We start from the raw sequence: 14782 nt of genomic DNA, 5'->3' as shown, positions 1-14782 counted from the left end.
TGACACTTCTATTTACCTTGGTTTTTTAAAGAAAGCTAGTGTCCTAATTCTTGGGTAACAGAGCTGTATTGACCAATTCTGTGTATTGTATTCTCCAAGAATACATAGGTATGTCTATTAGATCAACTACATGCATGACATATTTTACTATTTAAAACTATTTTAAAATTACACACTAAGGAACGACAAAGTGATAGAATAAGCACTGGCCACATGCCCAGACTCAGGACTAGCTGCTCTGAATCACAGCCCCATGAATATTATCCTCGGCTGAGGACACCTGGGCCCAGAGCCACACACCAGGCTGAGCAAGGCTTTCATACCAGGTGTGTCTGTCCCATAGACTGAAATGAATGAACAAAATTTTTAGAAACAGTTTATTTTCCATCAACCAAATTTCCATTTTGGTGGAAGTTCTGCAAGTGTCTGGAAGAAGAGCTTACGACCACTCGGTGGTGGTTCCTACCCATTCCGTGGCCTGGGCGGTGGGGGCTGCAGACCAGTCTTCAGTGGAAGGCTGAGCACTCCAGTCTTCTGTTGAGAAAATACAAGGAGGTCATCAGCCACATCCCCAGATTACTTTTGTAACCCCGCCCCACCAATCTGCTTATATTCCTACAGATACTGGACCCTGATACGTACCAGTGGGGAACTGCTGAATGGGCACGGAAGGCACCTGCACGCCTTCAGACCAGTCTGCCACCTCAGGCTGAGCAGCCGTGAACTCTGGAGCTGGAGCGGTCCATTCACCCTGAAACTCCTCCTTGGTCACAGCCTTCTCAGCTGCTGCCTGCTCTTCCTTTTCAATCTAGTTTAGGAAAATATTTTTTAGTTTATATACAATGGCGGATTAGTTTCTGTTCTTGGCAGTAAAAAGTATCCATGTACTTATGTGAGTGACAACAAGCCCCTGTGGACAAAGCTCACCTCCTCAGGATCTCTGTAGAAGTAGAGGTCCGGCATGACCTCCCACGGGTGCTCTCGGGAGATGGTGCCACGCATGCGCAGGACTTCCCGGGCGAGCATCCACCACATCAGACCCACTGAGTGCGCTCCCTGCAAGAGTGCCAGGTTAAAGCGACACTTGGCAAACCCCGAACAATAAGCAACCCCCACTCCACCTAACCTGTCCCCTCATCATCTAGGTCCCTTGGTACCACGTGAGCAGACGTGTCTGTTAGTCTGAAAGTGTTGACAGCACAGCAGAAACTAACACAACACTTAAAACTGTACTCCAATTAAAACAAAAATGAAAGTTTATACCAAGACTGTTCTCTATCTCTGGTTCTTAATCTTGTCTGCCACTGGAATTAACTAACTGGGTTTAATTAAGACTCCACTCAACAAAATGGGGCCAGTGCCTGAATATTGGTAGAAATAAAAGAAAACCTCTGCCCCATTCTTACGTGTAGCCAGGTTTGAGATCAGTGACAAACGACCAATTTGAACCATAGGTAACCTACCTTTTTCAGCATCTCAGAGCAGGATACATGAGCTGAGAAAACAGAAAAGTCAAGTACTGCCTGAAGAGTTAGGAATATTCAAGAGAAAAAAAAAAAGGCTATCTTTAAAATGTTTTCACCTCTCCTTAGAATCATATTTTGTAGCAAGTATTACTATCCAACTCCACTCATTGGGCCAGAGACCCTTGTGGCGTTAGCGAAAACTTGCCGCTCGTGTAGCACACTACCTACACTTGAGAGTTCACCGGCCAGTGGCCTCAACCCCAAGCTCTAACAATGTGCAGAGGAGGCCCGGGCGGAGCGCTCAGCGGCCGCGCCAGCTCAGTCACAGACTGTTACCTTGTTGTTGCATGGGATGGCAATGTCCACGTAGCGCAGAGGAGAGTCCGTGTTGCACAGGGCAATGGTTGGCAGGTTCACGTAAGAGGCTTCCGTGAGGGGCTGGTGGTCAGCCCTGGGATCGGTGACCACCAGAAGCCTTGGCTCCCTGAACGCGGCCTGGATCTGGTTAGTGAAGGTTCCCGGAGTGAAGCGGCCAGCGATAGGAGTGGCTCCAGTGGCAGCAGCAAACTTCAGCACAGCTCGCTGGAAGAAGCAACAGAAAGAGTAACAAGCGTCCCAGAGACGGTGCCATAGGAGCCCTGCGATGATAAATGGACCACCACCACCTTCTGTAATGTCACCAAGCAAGCTATCTAGCAGGAAACTCCCCCAAAGCCTTGCTCAAAACATCTAGTAGTTGATCGTTCTATGAAAACTCAAAGTGTTAGTCACACAGTTGTGCCTGACTCTTCGCGACCCTATGGCCTACAGCCTGCTATGCTGCTCTGTCTGTGCTCCTCTTGTCTGTCTCCAGGCAAGAATACTGAGTGAGTTGCCATCCCCTTCTCCTGGGGATCTTCCTGACCCAGGGATCGACCCTGGGTCTCCTGCCTTGTAGGCAGATTGTTCTCCATCTTCCACTTATTGCCTGGAAACATAGAATCAGGACAAAAAGAAAAACGCAAAGCATGGCCCCACACCCAGGCCCTCTGTTGGGGACGCTCTTCCCTCGGGTTAGCTGATGCTCACTACACCCTCACTTCTGCTGGTTCCACAGCAAACCAGCCTGGTTCAAGTACCACTTACGAGTAACGGGCTAGTGACTCCTGTACATCCAAATTCCTCATAAGACTAAAAAATGACACAAAATGCAAACACACCATGTGGAATCTGACCACCAGAGCACTTCTGTAATCTAGGTAGTAAATTTTCCCTGATGGAAGCACAGACTGGTCACTGAGCTCACTCTACAGCAGTAATTAAAACCATCAACCATGTGCCTCACCAAAGAATTCCAGTGATTAAGCCAGCCACAAGGGGAATAAAGCCCAGTTAAAACACTCTTGCAAGGAGGCCTACTCAGGACAATTGAGTAAAATGAGAATTGAGAAGAATTCACCCCCTTCCACCAACACTGTTATATATTTGTATATATGTATAAATGTACATTTGTATGTATAACAGGACACCTAGGAACAACTCAAAGGGCAAGAAAGAGCTCCACAGAACAGGGCTGAAGGAGGCAAAAAAGAGGAAGTGGGGCGGACTCCCAGTCCTCTTGGGAGGTAGCTGAGAAAGAGGAAATGTCACCCGCTACCCTGAACATTCCCTCACTGGCAGGGATATTAACTGGAACAAAAAGGGAGGTTCCGAAGCTCAGCACAAAGATGACTGGTTTGTGCCGGGCAGGACAGAGACCCGCGCAGGCGGTCTGTGCCACCGCCCTGCTCACTGCAGCCTGAGGCGTGTGTCCGCGAGGCCAGGTGAGGGCTAAGTGCTGCCTTAGAGGACACCAGGCAAGAAGCCTGGTCGGGGGGAGAGCAGTCCCGCTGCAGATGGGAGTGCTGTTGTGCAGCGGCACGAGAAGAGGCGAGGTCGCCAGGGCAGCCTCTGCCTCTACTCACTAGCTCCAGTTGCAACCCTGGCCTCCCTGAAGCCAGAGGCAGACACCACCAGGTTGCAACGAAACAGAGGGATCTGAAACTACAGCTGAGGCCTAGGACCAAAGCCACAGTTTGGAATTAACATATACACTAATCTATGTAAAACTGATAGGCAACGAGACCTACCATAAGCACAGGGAGAGTTCCCCATGCTGTACAGGAGGTCTCGTTGCCTACCAGTTTGATATCTATTAGTATATATGTTACTCCCATGGAAACAGGTCTGAAGATGGTGACACATAACTGGACACGACCTTGCACACCTACAACAAGCACAGCATTGGAAATCAACTTTACTCCAATAAAAATAAAACTCAGAAACTTCCCTGGTCAAGGGACTGGATCCCACATGCTACATCTAAGATACCCCATGGTGCAACAAGGGTCAAAGACCCTGGGGATTGCAAGTGAGAACCAGGGCAATGCAACCAAACAAATGAACACATAAGCATTAAAAACAACAAAAACACAAAACTTAGAAAATAAAAAGCTGTAATGTGAAAGGAGATTTGGAGTGTTTCTTCTGGCACTTCCACAAAATCCTGCCACCATGTGGCCATTTCAGGCCAACAGCGACCTTGAAACCAGGCCCTGCAGGGCTGTAAATGACAGCTGCCTCAGGAGTGTCTGGGGTGAGTAACTGGGGAAAAAGGCAGCAGAGTCTCAGGAGGCCAGTTTCAACAGTTTCATCTCCGTCACACCATGTTTAAAAGAAACACATGAAAAGAGGCTCAATATTGCTAATTTGTGGAGACATGCCAATCAAAGCTACACTGAGATTTCGGTTAGCACCAGTCAGAATGGCCACCACCCACATCTACAGACAATAAATGCTGGACAGGGTGTGGATTAAAGTTTGTGGTTGTAAACCAAGGGTTCCTTAGTAAAGCAGAAACAGAGCTGCCCTAAGACCCTGCCACCCGACTCCTGGGTGTCTTACCAGGAAGAAACCAGAATTCAAAGACACACGCACGCCTGAGCTCACTGCAACGCTATTTACACAAGCCGAAAGAGGGAAGCAGCCAAAACGCCACCCACAGCAGAAAGGTAAAGGAGAAAGAAACGGTAGCCAGGGACAATGGATTATTACTCAGCCAGAAACAAGAATTTAATAAATGCCACTGGCAGCAAGCCTGGATGAACCTAGTGAGGATCATACTAAATGAACAAGTCAGACACAAAAGGCCAACGTCATCTTGTTTCTGGATCACAAGCCTGTTTGCTCAACGCCAAGTGAGACCAATCATACTAATCATTTAGTTTGGAACAGAGAAAGGCTTATTACAGGTTCATACAAGGAGATGGACAGCGCATGCCCTAAGAGCACCTAAAGTTACTGAAAGCTTTAAGCGAAAGCAAAAGGTGAGGGAGGGGCGAGGTTAGTTGTTGCAAACTTCTTGATGTCAGACCCTTTGTTTTTGAGGTCTGGCCATGGTTAGGTAACAATGTTCCTATGAATCTCTACCAAATGAATGTTATTCTTTGTCTTGACAAGAAAGGGCAAGGTCCCATCCTGGCCAAGAGGTGGCAAATCTCAGTTGGCAGCTTCTTCAGGGCCAGGTCTCCACATCCTGCCCAGCTGTCATCCCCGAGGGAGCCAGGCACCCAATCCAACTGGCCCTCAGTCTCCTCAGGCCACACCAAAGCTGAGGGAGGTCTAGGTCTCACAGACTGCAACCCAGGCAGGTCCAAAGCTGGCAGAGGGCCTTAGTGAAGGCTCTGGAGCCCTGCAGGACGTAGTCCCCAGTCTGTCCCCTGGGCCCTCCCGCTCACTCGCCAGCCCAAGGCTGGGTGAGTCAGAGGGGCTCCATCAGAAGGCCTCAATCTGCCTCATGGTCCACACACTACTGACCCTTGGCTGAACTGCTTCCTTAATGGTCCCCCATTGACAGCTGCTTGTAGGCAGGGCCCACTGAGGTACCCACCAAAGGCTGAGTAAGACTCGTTGCTTAGTAACCAGGATGTGGGGTAACGAGGCACAGCAATGGCTGCCTGCTAAAGGCTGTGCTCATCCTGCTATTACAATGTCTTATAGGTGGAACCTCAAAGTTGGTAGCACAAGTTTACCAGGGACAAACTCCCTCGCAGAATTAAAAGCCAAACTTATGCTTACCATGGGGGAAAGGATAAATTAGGAGTTTGGGATTAACAGATTCACACTAATACAACACCTACAGCGAACACAGCATCGCAAATCAACTTGACTTCACGGTTCAAGACGGCGGAACAGGAGGACATGCGCTCATCTCCTCCTGCAAGAGCACCAAAACCACAACTAGCTGCTGCAGACCCAGAACAGGAAGATGCTGGGACCTACCAAAAAGACACCCCACATCCGAAGACGAAGCCACAGCGAGATGGTAGACGGTAGGAGGGGCACAATCATGATAAAACCAAATCCCACACCAGCTGGGTGGGTGACTCAGACTAGAGAACAATTAATACTAAAGAAGTTCTCCCACTGTTGTAAAGGTTCTGAACCTCACATCAGGCTTAATCCCCAGGGAATCCGACCTTGCAGACCAGTGGGATTTGATTATAGGACTTCCACAGGATTGGGGAAACAGAGACTCCAGTCTTGGAGGGCAGAAACCAAACCTTGCGTGCACAAAGACTCAGGGGGAAGGTGCAATGACCCCACAGGAGACAGAGCCAGAACTGCCGCTCACGTTGGAGGGCCTCCTGTGGAGGTGTGGGCCCACAGAGGCTCGCAGGGATGGGGGCACCAGTCTGGGAAGGTCCTTCCTAGACGTAAAGCCTCTCGGAGGTCACCACTAACCTGACCACTGAGCCTGCAACCCAAGGCTGGGTGTTCTCAGGCCAAACAACTACCAGGGAGGGAGCACAATCCCTGGGAGCACCCATCAGCAGATAACTGGATTAAAACTTTACTGACAAAGGCCCTGCCACCAGAGCAAGACCTAGTCTTTCCCACCACCAGTCCCTTCCATCAGGAAGTCTACAGAAGTCACAGCCTCCTCCAGAGGGCAGACAGAGAAGCAAGCACAGGCCCACAGCGAGTAAAACAAAACCACATTACAGAAAGCTAGTCAGCATGAAAAAGCAGGTGGTTATGTCCCAGATGAACAGACAACATAAAACCCCAGAAAAACAAGTAAATGAAGTGGAGACAGACAACTTTCCAGAAAAAGAATTCAAAATGATACTGAAGATGATGATACAGGATCTTGGAAAAAGAATGGAAGCAAAGATTGAAAAGATGCAAGAACTGTTTACCAAAGACCTAAAACAGACAGATAAATAATACACTGGAAGGAATCAACAGCAGAAGAGGCAAAAGAACGGGTAAATGACCTGGAGGGCAGAACGGTGGAAATCACTGCCACAGAACAGAATGCAGGGGGAAAAAAGACTGAAAAGAAAGGAAGACAGCCCAAGTGTCCCATGGGCCAACATTAAACACACCAACGTTCCCATTACAGGGCCCCAGAAGAAGAGAGAAAGAAAGGACCTGAGGAAGTATTTGAAGAGGTAATAGCTGAAAACTCCCCTAAAACGGAGAAGGAAATAGTCAATCCAGTCCAGGAAGCAGAGTCCCAGGTAGGATAAATCCAAGGAGGAACACACAAAGACACATAGTAATCCAACTGGCAAACCTTAAACAGGGAAGATATTAAAATCAACAAGGGAAAACAACAAATAACGTGGCAAGGGAACTCCCATCAGACTACCACCTGATTTCTCAATGGAAATGACAAGCCAGCAGGGAATGGCATGATACAGAGAAATCAAAAGCTTTCCAGACAAGCAAAAGTTAAAAGCGAATTCAGCACCACCAAACCAGCTTTACAACAAAAGGAACTTCTCCAGACAAGAAACACAAGAGAAGGAAAGACCTACAGAAAATAAACCTGAAACAATTAAAATGGTAATAGGATCATACATTACCTGAAATGTAAATGGATTAAATGCACCAAAAGATATAGACCGGCTGGGTGGATGAAAACACCTGCATGAATGCACTTCCACTTACCACATCTCTCTGCTTGACACCACCCCCCCTCCCCCCGCCAAATTATATGTCATTATTTTATATTGTTAATCATATTCCCATTATAGCTTACAATTATCTTTTATTTTTTGATTGTGAAAACTGATAAACATCTTTCACTACTGCCATTATGTAGCTATTACTCACTTAATACCACTGTATCATGACTGGCCAACCGAAAAGAAAGAGAATTCTGTACCACCAAAACTACCATTTAATAGAAAAACCTGTAATCACTTAAAATCCACATGCAAATCAGAATTGTTGTGAGTACAAATGCCCAGGTACTGCTTTTTGTTTGCCAGTGCTCCAGATGTGTGTCTAATGTTTAGAAACAACTGGACTGTATGTAAGATCCCTTACTATTATCTAGTTTGTTTCCGTTTCTATTTCATATTCAGTGCTCCCATTTCACTTAGTTTATGGTTTCCAATTTCTCCATCTCTTTTTAGCTTAATGTTCTTTCTCAAGCATTTGTGAAGCGTAGTAGTAAAGCCTTTGTGTATATAAATAATATGCATAATACGTATATTTTAGAAGACACGAATTTCTGCCTAACTAAAACAACGTATGACATTTTGATTCCACTTGACTTAGAAAACAGATATGCAAGCAGCAACAAACGCTTACTGTACAGCACAGGGAACTAAAGTCGGTATCTTCTAATAACCTATTATGGAAAACAACAACTCAAACACAAAGAATTCTACTTTTTGAAACTTAGTAATGTTCATCTTTTAGCCAGTTTTTCCAAATGTTCTGTGGACACCTAATAGCAACATGTAAAATACAAAATTTTAAATAAATTTTAGGATATAAAATTACTATAACTTAATATAAATCTATTCTAATTAAATTAATGACATCATTCAAGATGCTCCAATTTTTCTTTTTTTCTGCACTTGATAAAATATTCTCAGAGAAATATTAACGTCTCACTATATGATTATTCCCCCCCCCTTTTCTTTTTACAGTTTTGCTTTGTTTCTTTGTTGTTAGGCGTCTAATCGTTTCTGTTGTCTGTCTTCTTTGTGAATAGCACCTCTTATCACTGATCACTTTTCATTTTAAAAATAAGGTAAAAAAATTAAAGTTATTAAGAAAAACTCTATTCCAATAAAAAATAAAAATTACATTAGAAAAAGTAAAGCATAAGGCTTTGGGTGCTCATTCTATCAACTACCACTTTCATTGTCACCCAGGAACAGGAGTCACCTGTGGCCGTCTTGGGCAGCAGCAACCCACAGGGCCTCGGGCACTACCAGTCCAGTGCCTGCAGGGCTGTAAATGACAGGGACTGCCCCAGGGAATGCCTGCGGGAATTATTAGGCGGGAGGTGGAATCAAGCCTCAGTCTCACTCAGAATGCCAATTCTGATGGGTAAATCTCCCTCACACTGTATTTAGAAGCAGCACACGGAAAGAGGCTTGATACTCTCATTTCTAGAGATGTGCAAATCAAAACTACTCTGAGGCATCAGTCCAAAAAACCTTTTAGTCACTCAGTTGTGTCTGGTTCTTTGGGACCCCATGACCTGTAGCCCACCAGGCTCCACTGTCCATAGAACTCTCCAGGCAAGAATACTGGAGTGGGGAGTCATACCCTTCTTCAGGAGATCTTCCCAACCCAGGGATTTAACCTGAGTCTCCTACACTGCAGGCAGATTCTTTACCATCTGAGCCTCCACAGAAGCCCAAGGAATCAAGATAGCACCAGTCAGAACAGCCATCACCAAAACATCTACAAACAGTAAATGCTGGACAGGGTGTGGAGAAAATACATACTCATTCCTATTCTACTGGTGGGAATGTAAATTGGAAACAGCCACAATGGGGGTTCTTTAATAATGTAAAAACAGAGCTCCCCACTCTTGGGTGTCTACCAGGAAGAAACCAGAATTCACAAAGACACATGGAGCCCAAAGCTCACCGCAGTGCTGCTATTTATACAAGCCCAAAGAGGCAAGGAGCCAATATGCCCATCCACACAAGAACCGGTAAAGAAAAAATGGTAGCTAGGGGAAATGGAATATTACACAGCCAGAAAAGGAGAATTTAATAAATGCCATTGGCAGGAAGCAGGGATCAAACTAGGGAGGATCATACTAAATAAACCGAGTCAGAGAATCAAAAGGCCATTATATGACTTACAGGTGGAATCACATACTAAATCCATCATCAACAACCTCCTCAATAGCACAGGAGCTCTACTCAACGCTCTTACCCCCTATACCAGAAGAGAACTGCAGAGGCAAGCATACATGGTAACTGGACAAGATGCTGTACACCTACACCCAACACCCAAGTGTAAATCCACCTGACTCCAATAAAAATAAAAGTAACAACAGACAAGCTTTTAAGTGTTTCTTCTGGCATCTTTCACTTTTAACTTTCAACCCAGGAAAAGGACTTACAGTAAGGCACTGGTTGCCTGAGTAAAAACTTGAGCAGAGAAATCCTGCCACCTTGTGGCCGTTTCCCGCAATAGCAACTTTCAAACCATGGCCGTGGGCACTAAGCCTTCAAGAGCCTGCAGGGCTATAGACACCTGCCATCAGCAAATGTCTTGAGGTGGGTAACAAGAAAATAAACTCATTTAAGGCAGAAATTTCAGCTTGCCAATACCAACTGGTAAATTTCCCTCATACTGAGGAACTGGTTCTCACTATTCAAAACGGCCATCATCAAAATGTGTACAAACAACGCTGGACCCCCGGGGTGTGGAGAAAAGATGGCAGCTACCAGTGGGAATGGACTGGTGTCCTAGAACAAGTTTCAAAAAATGAAGGCAAAGAAAGACAATGTTTATTAAGCTATTTTTATTCACTTAATCTGGCAAATATTCTTACTCTTGCTGATGTGACAGAGTGTGGTGATGTCCTATCGACAGAAGCCCTTCCTTAAAAACTGGCATTTAATTCTAACTTTTCAACTCAGTATTTCAGTTTTTTTTAAAGAAATGAAACCTGAATGTAATTAAATTTTGGGTGCAGTGTCTTCCTTGGTGCGCGTGGGCTTTCTCTATTGGTGGTGGCTTCGCCTGCTGTAGAGCAGAGACCCTAAGGGTAGGGGCTTCAGTACTTGGTGGTGAGTGGGCTTACTGCCCTGGGGCACATGGAATCTTCCAGGACCAAGGATTGAAGCCATGTCCCCTGCATTACCAGGCAGATTCTTACCACTGGACCACCAGGAAGTCCAATATTTCACTTAAAACCTTCAAAGCTCACTGCTGAAAACGGCAGTGAGCCACTTTTTCATTTCTTGAAATTCAGCGGCTCAGGAAAATACACAATAATACAACACGAATTTTAAGTGTCAGATGTGATGAATACGGTGACAATCTTTAATTTTGGGAATTCCTCTAACTTAGCCCAGTTTCAAACGTTTTTTGAATACATTCTGGGGTTTGTTACTGCTTTTCTATACATCCCCAAACATCTGTAAGCTTTATAGCAAAAACCAAGCATACTGTTCCACACACCTGGCCAGTATTCCTGGAGGATATGACACTGACATCAGCCGGGTTTTCAATGGCGACAATGGCCCGAGCGGCCAACAGAAGCTTCTCCCACGTCCTCTTCAGATTTATGATGTAGATGCCTAGGCGGGGACACAAGGTTTTCTTAAGAGCAAACCAAGTTTTGTAAGGTAATACTCTTCTAAAAACATGAAGTCATGTGGCAGCGAGTACTATCAAACTCCAGTCATAGAGGCAAGCTCTACTGGTGTTAGCGAAAATCCTGCCATTAATATAGCACACTTCCGACACTCAGCAGTTCATTGGCCAAGACTGGCCTCCACTCTGAGCTTTAATAATGTGCAAAATGCATCTTTTCATTTCTTATCCTCCTGTGTTAACCCACTCTCAAGCCTCCCATGCAGAATCCAAGAAGCTCTTATTTGTGGCCTACCATTATTTTCCTCGTCAACTACCACGTCAAATTTATCGCGAACTCCTTTAAACCTTGCCACTCACAGGGGTAAATCCTTTAGTGTTTCTATTTCAGCTGAACAACTTAATGCATTCCAGTCTCATCAAAAGCTACCTTACTTTTCCTGATACATAAATGAAAACAAAAATGCTTGTTCCCAATTCAGAAATCAGCTTTACAAACCCGTATTGGTAGCTACAAATTACAAGGCACTCTGGGAGATAAATTATTAGGAACTAAGCTATGGTAGCTGCGATTCATGGGGTCGCAAAGAGTCGGACACGACTGAGCGACTGAATTGAACTGAAGCTATGGTAAAGCGTCCACCTACAACGCGGGAGACCCAGGTTCGATTCCTGGGTTGGGAAGATCTTCTGGAGAAGAAAATAGCACCCCACGCCAGTACTCTTGCCTGGAAAATCCCATGGACGGAGAAGCATGGTAGGCCACAGTCCATGGGGTCACAGAGCTGGACATGACGGAGACTTCAAGCTAGTGAATTTTCTCCTTATCTTTACATTGTGCTTATTCAAGGCCCAACCCACGACACATAACCTACCAGTTTCCACTCTTCCACTGGGGTTCAGAATCTTCCTTTAAAAACAACCGGATCAGTTAATACTTTTAAAGCTTCTTACCAAAGATCTATTTTCATCACTTAGTGAGAGCCCTCTAAGGCTCGAATTTCACAAAGCACTTCAACTCAGTACCACAATAGTGGTGTCAAAACTTGTTCTTATAGCTGGAATGACCAAGCAAAGAGCACTAAAGCAATGACTGACCATCACTTTTCCTTTTGTAGATGTACTGTTCCATTTGGAAGTCAAGGTTGGTGCCACCCAAGTGGGTTCCTGCTGCAAGGAATTTGAGGACATCCTCCTCCTTCATTTGCAGGACATCAAGGGCTCCGGACATTGTGAAAGCTTCCCTTTAAGTTACGACGGGAATCTGAAAAACAATAGTTAATCAAAGTCCTTTAAACTCGAGGGACTCAAGCGAGATGATACATTCTACTCTTGGGAGTCAGGTGGCTTAATGTTGAAATCTTAACCATAGACCACACCTCCTACAGTGTCAGGCAGTGGGGTCAGTCTAGTGGATAGGACAGAACATTAACAGATCTATGTCACACCTTGGAAAATCAAATCCTGCTAAAAGAGTGGTGTAGAGACCGACAAAACACCCAGGTAACTAAATGGAAACAGTGAATTGAGACTTTTTAACACTCAAGGTACAGAGGAGTTAGATGTGAAAGAGCAGCCATGTCTGAGAATATTCAGAAGGCGAGCAACGGTGATGTAAATAGGCGTTATTTTCAAGCAGATTGAAGGTGGCACCTTCAGCGCTACTTCTGAGATTATTAGTTTTCCTTGAAAGGAGAAAATCAAGGCCAGATCAAGGACAATCTCCTCAAACGCAGATAATCAAGAACTCCAACCCCTTTTTGCTGCACTTAATGTGACCATAAAGCGTCAAATATGGCGTTTACAACACGAACATCAATTAGATTTTGATTAAAGCTCGTCACATCTGAATAGGAAACCCTGCCCACAAATCCACAGGGCCTGGCCGAGCATACTAGCTGCAGGTGACTGCTCTTCAACCTCTCGGGAAGGGCGCTCATAGAGGAAAATGGCTCTTAAAGAGCATGTGCGGTGCCTTCCAGAACCAGGTGCAATCAAGATCCCATCCAATTTCAACAAAGTGTACTTCGCCCCTAATCAAGAAACCTCCCATAGAAACCAAAGAGAAATCAAAGTGAAATGGGGGGTGTGTGTGTGTGTCTGAAAAGCTCTCGGTGCGCTCCTCACCTGCTTTCTTCCCCGAGTGCACTTTCGCGTCTGTTCGTCACTAAATCTCTTTCTCTCTACACCTCAGTCTGTTATGACTTTTTTTTGCATTCCTTGTCCAAGTTATTTTGAACCGAGAGAACAGAAACGTGACGTTGGAGCTTTCCATTAACAAAAACCTCAAGAACCTTAACTCCTGAACACCATGAACAAGGATGAGACCAACTCAAGTAGATGGAGAAAACTGGAGCATAAACCTCGGGATTTACAACCGAGCGTCGGGATTTGCGTCTAAACTAGCGCGCAGCGTAAGGTGGTCTCTTTGCACCCTCGGCCACCCGCACCGCGGCCCGGGGCCTCCGCGGCGGGAGCGCAACCTCTCCCCGCTCCCGAGGCCTAGTGGGAACGTCCCGGCCCGGGCCCGGCCACGTGTGGCTCGCCAGTTTGAGCGATAGAGCGCCTAGTCAGAGACTAACGCACTCCGTCTGCGGGCTCTCACCCCAGGTCCTCCCCACACCTCGTTTTAACAGGAAGCTTGTCCTTTTGACCCTGAGGGCCACCGGCACCCCAAAAGCAACTCACTCAGAACAACGCCGTATGGACCCCTCTCGAGGTAGCGCCGAAAGGACGGGCGGGCGGAAATGACGTCCTTATATAGTGCGCATCCAGCCAATAACAAAGAAAGCTCAACGGAAGCGCAATGAAGGCTTGCATCTTGGGGGCGGGCCTTCCCCCGGAAAACGGGCTACGGCGCTAGCGCGGGCGCCAGCGAATGCCGGAAGTTGGAGGGTTGATTGCTGCACTCAGATTTCGAAATGGGTTGCGGTCCGGAAAGACCGGCAAGGGATTGGCGCTCTGCCCGTTGGGATTGGCGCTCTCACCCAGCTTTTTGTACTTATGCGCTTGAGCGGGTTCCTTATTTACACTGCATTTTTCTTTCGTGGGAAAGCACTGAACAAACCTCTGTTGGATGAAGAAGAACTGGAGAAGTTACTTTGCGGTTTTTGGAGGACAAATTAGCGGTGTCTAAATCAGATTTTTAAAGAGTTCTGTTAATGGGAAGTTTCCCATTAAAAAAAAAAAAAAGACTACACGGATGGAACGCATGAGAATTTTTTTCGTAGAAGAATTGCGATAGCAATTATTAGTTAATATACATTCCGCCCAATACCATGCAGCCATTAAAAAGAATTAAAATACATTCTTTGGTTCAAAAAGGAGTTACAGGATGAGGGCGATCATTTTGAAAAATTGAAGCCCTAGGTATTAAACGACTGTAAAGAAATAACCAGTAGCCAGATTGTTAATTATACAGTAGGTTTGGAGTCTGGTTGCACTTAGAATCGCTTGGAGAGGTTTTAAACATATGCCCAACGCTAAACCGAAAGAATTTAGATAATTTTAACGTGCACCCAGGGTGGGAACTACGGATATACAAGTAGAGAAGTGGATAGGTTCTTGGCCTCTTGAGTATTTTTTGAAATTTTCTTTGAGGAACGCAGTTTTTTAAATTGAAATAAAACAAACTCCGCATTTAAATGAAGAGCTGACATACAAGCAAAGGAATAAACTTAATTGTGGCTTTAAGCATCCTTAGAAAC

The 14782-nt window shown here is 45.6% G+C and overlaps 1 protein-coding gene and 2 non-coding genes across 4 annotated transcripts; all 3 read right to left on the bottom strand.

The window, feature by feature from the left end:
* Nucleotides 1-363: 363 nt before the first annotated feature.
* On the bottom strand, nucleotides 364-13903 carry RPSA (ribosomal protein SA). 2 transcript variants are annotated; one of them, XM_005909647.3, is made up of 7 exons: nucleotides 13764-13903; nucleotides 12174-12339; nucleotides 10941-11059; nucleotides 1803-2048; nucleotides 928-1056; nucleotides 643-808; nucleotides 364-534 (listed from the first exon to the last, which is right to left on the bottom strand). In XM_005909647.3, the coding sequence occupies exons 2-7, from the start codon at nucleotides 12304-12306 to the stop codon at nucleotides 440-442; spliced, it is 888 nt and encodes a 295-aa protein (XP_005909709.1). In that variant the 5' UTR covers nucleotides 12307-12339; nucleotides 13764-13903; the 3' UTR covers nucleotides 364-439. The 2 variants fall into 2 exon arrangements, with proteins under 2 accessions (XP_005909709.1, XP_070216613.1); XM_070360512.1 differs by lacking the exon at nucleotides 13764-13903 and adding an exon at nucleotides 13203-13294.
* Nucleotides 1600-1748, bottom strand: LOC138984787 (small nucleolar RNA SNORA62/SNORA6 family). The gene has a single exon (XR_011462073.1). It is a non-coding gene; the product is annotated as a small nucleolar RNA SNORA62/SNORA6 family (small nucleolar RNA).
* LOC138984786 (small nucleolar RNA SNORA62/SNORA6 family) lies at nucleotides 11133-11283 on the bottom strand. Its single transcript, XR_011462072.1, has one exon. It is a non-coding gene; the product is annotated as a small nucleolar RNA SNORA62/SNORA6 family (small nucleolar RNA).
* Nucleotides 13904-14782: the final 879 nt, after the last annotated feature.

This window comes from Bos mutus, chromosome 22, assembly GCF_027580195.1.
Source record: "Bos mutus isolate GX-2022 chromosome 22, NWIPB_WYAK_1.1, whole genome shotgun sequence".
Taxonomy (NCBI): domain Eukaryota; kingdom Metazoa; phylum Chordata; class Mammalia; order Artiodactyla; family Bovidae; genus Bos; species Bos mutus.
This window is presented reverse-complemented; position numbering and strand designations above follow the sequence as displayed.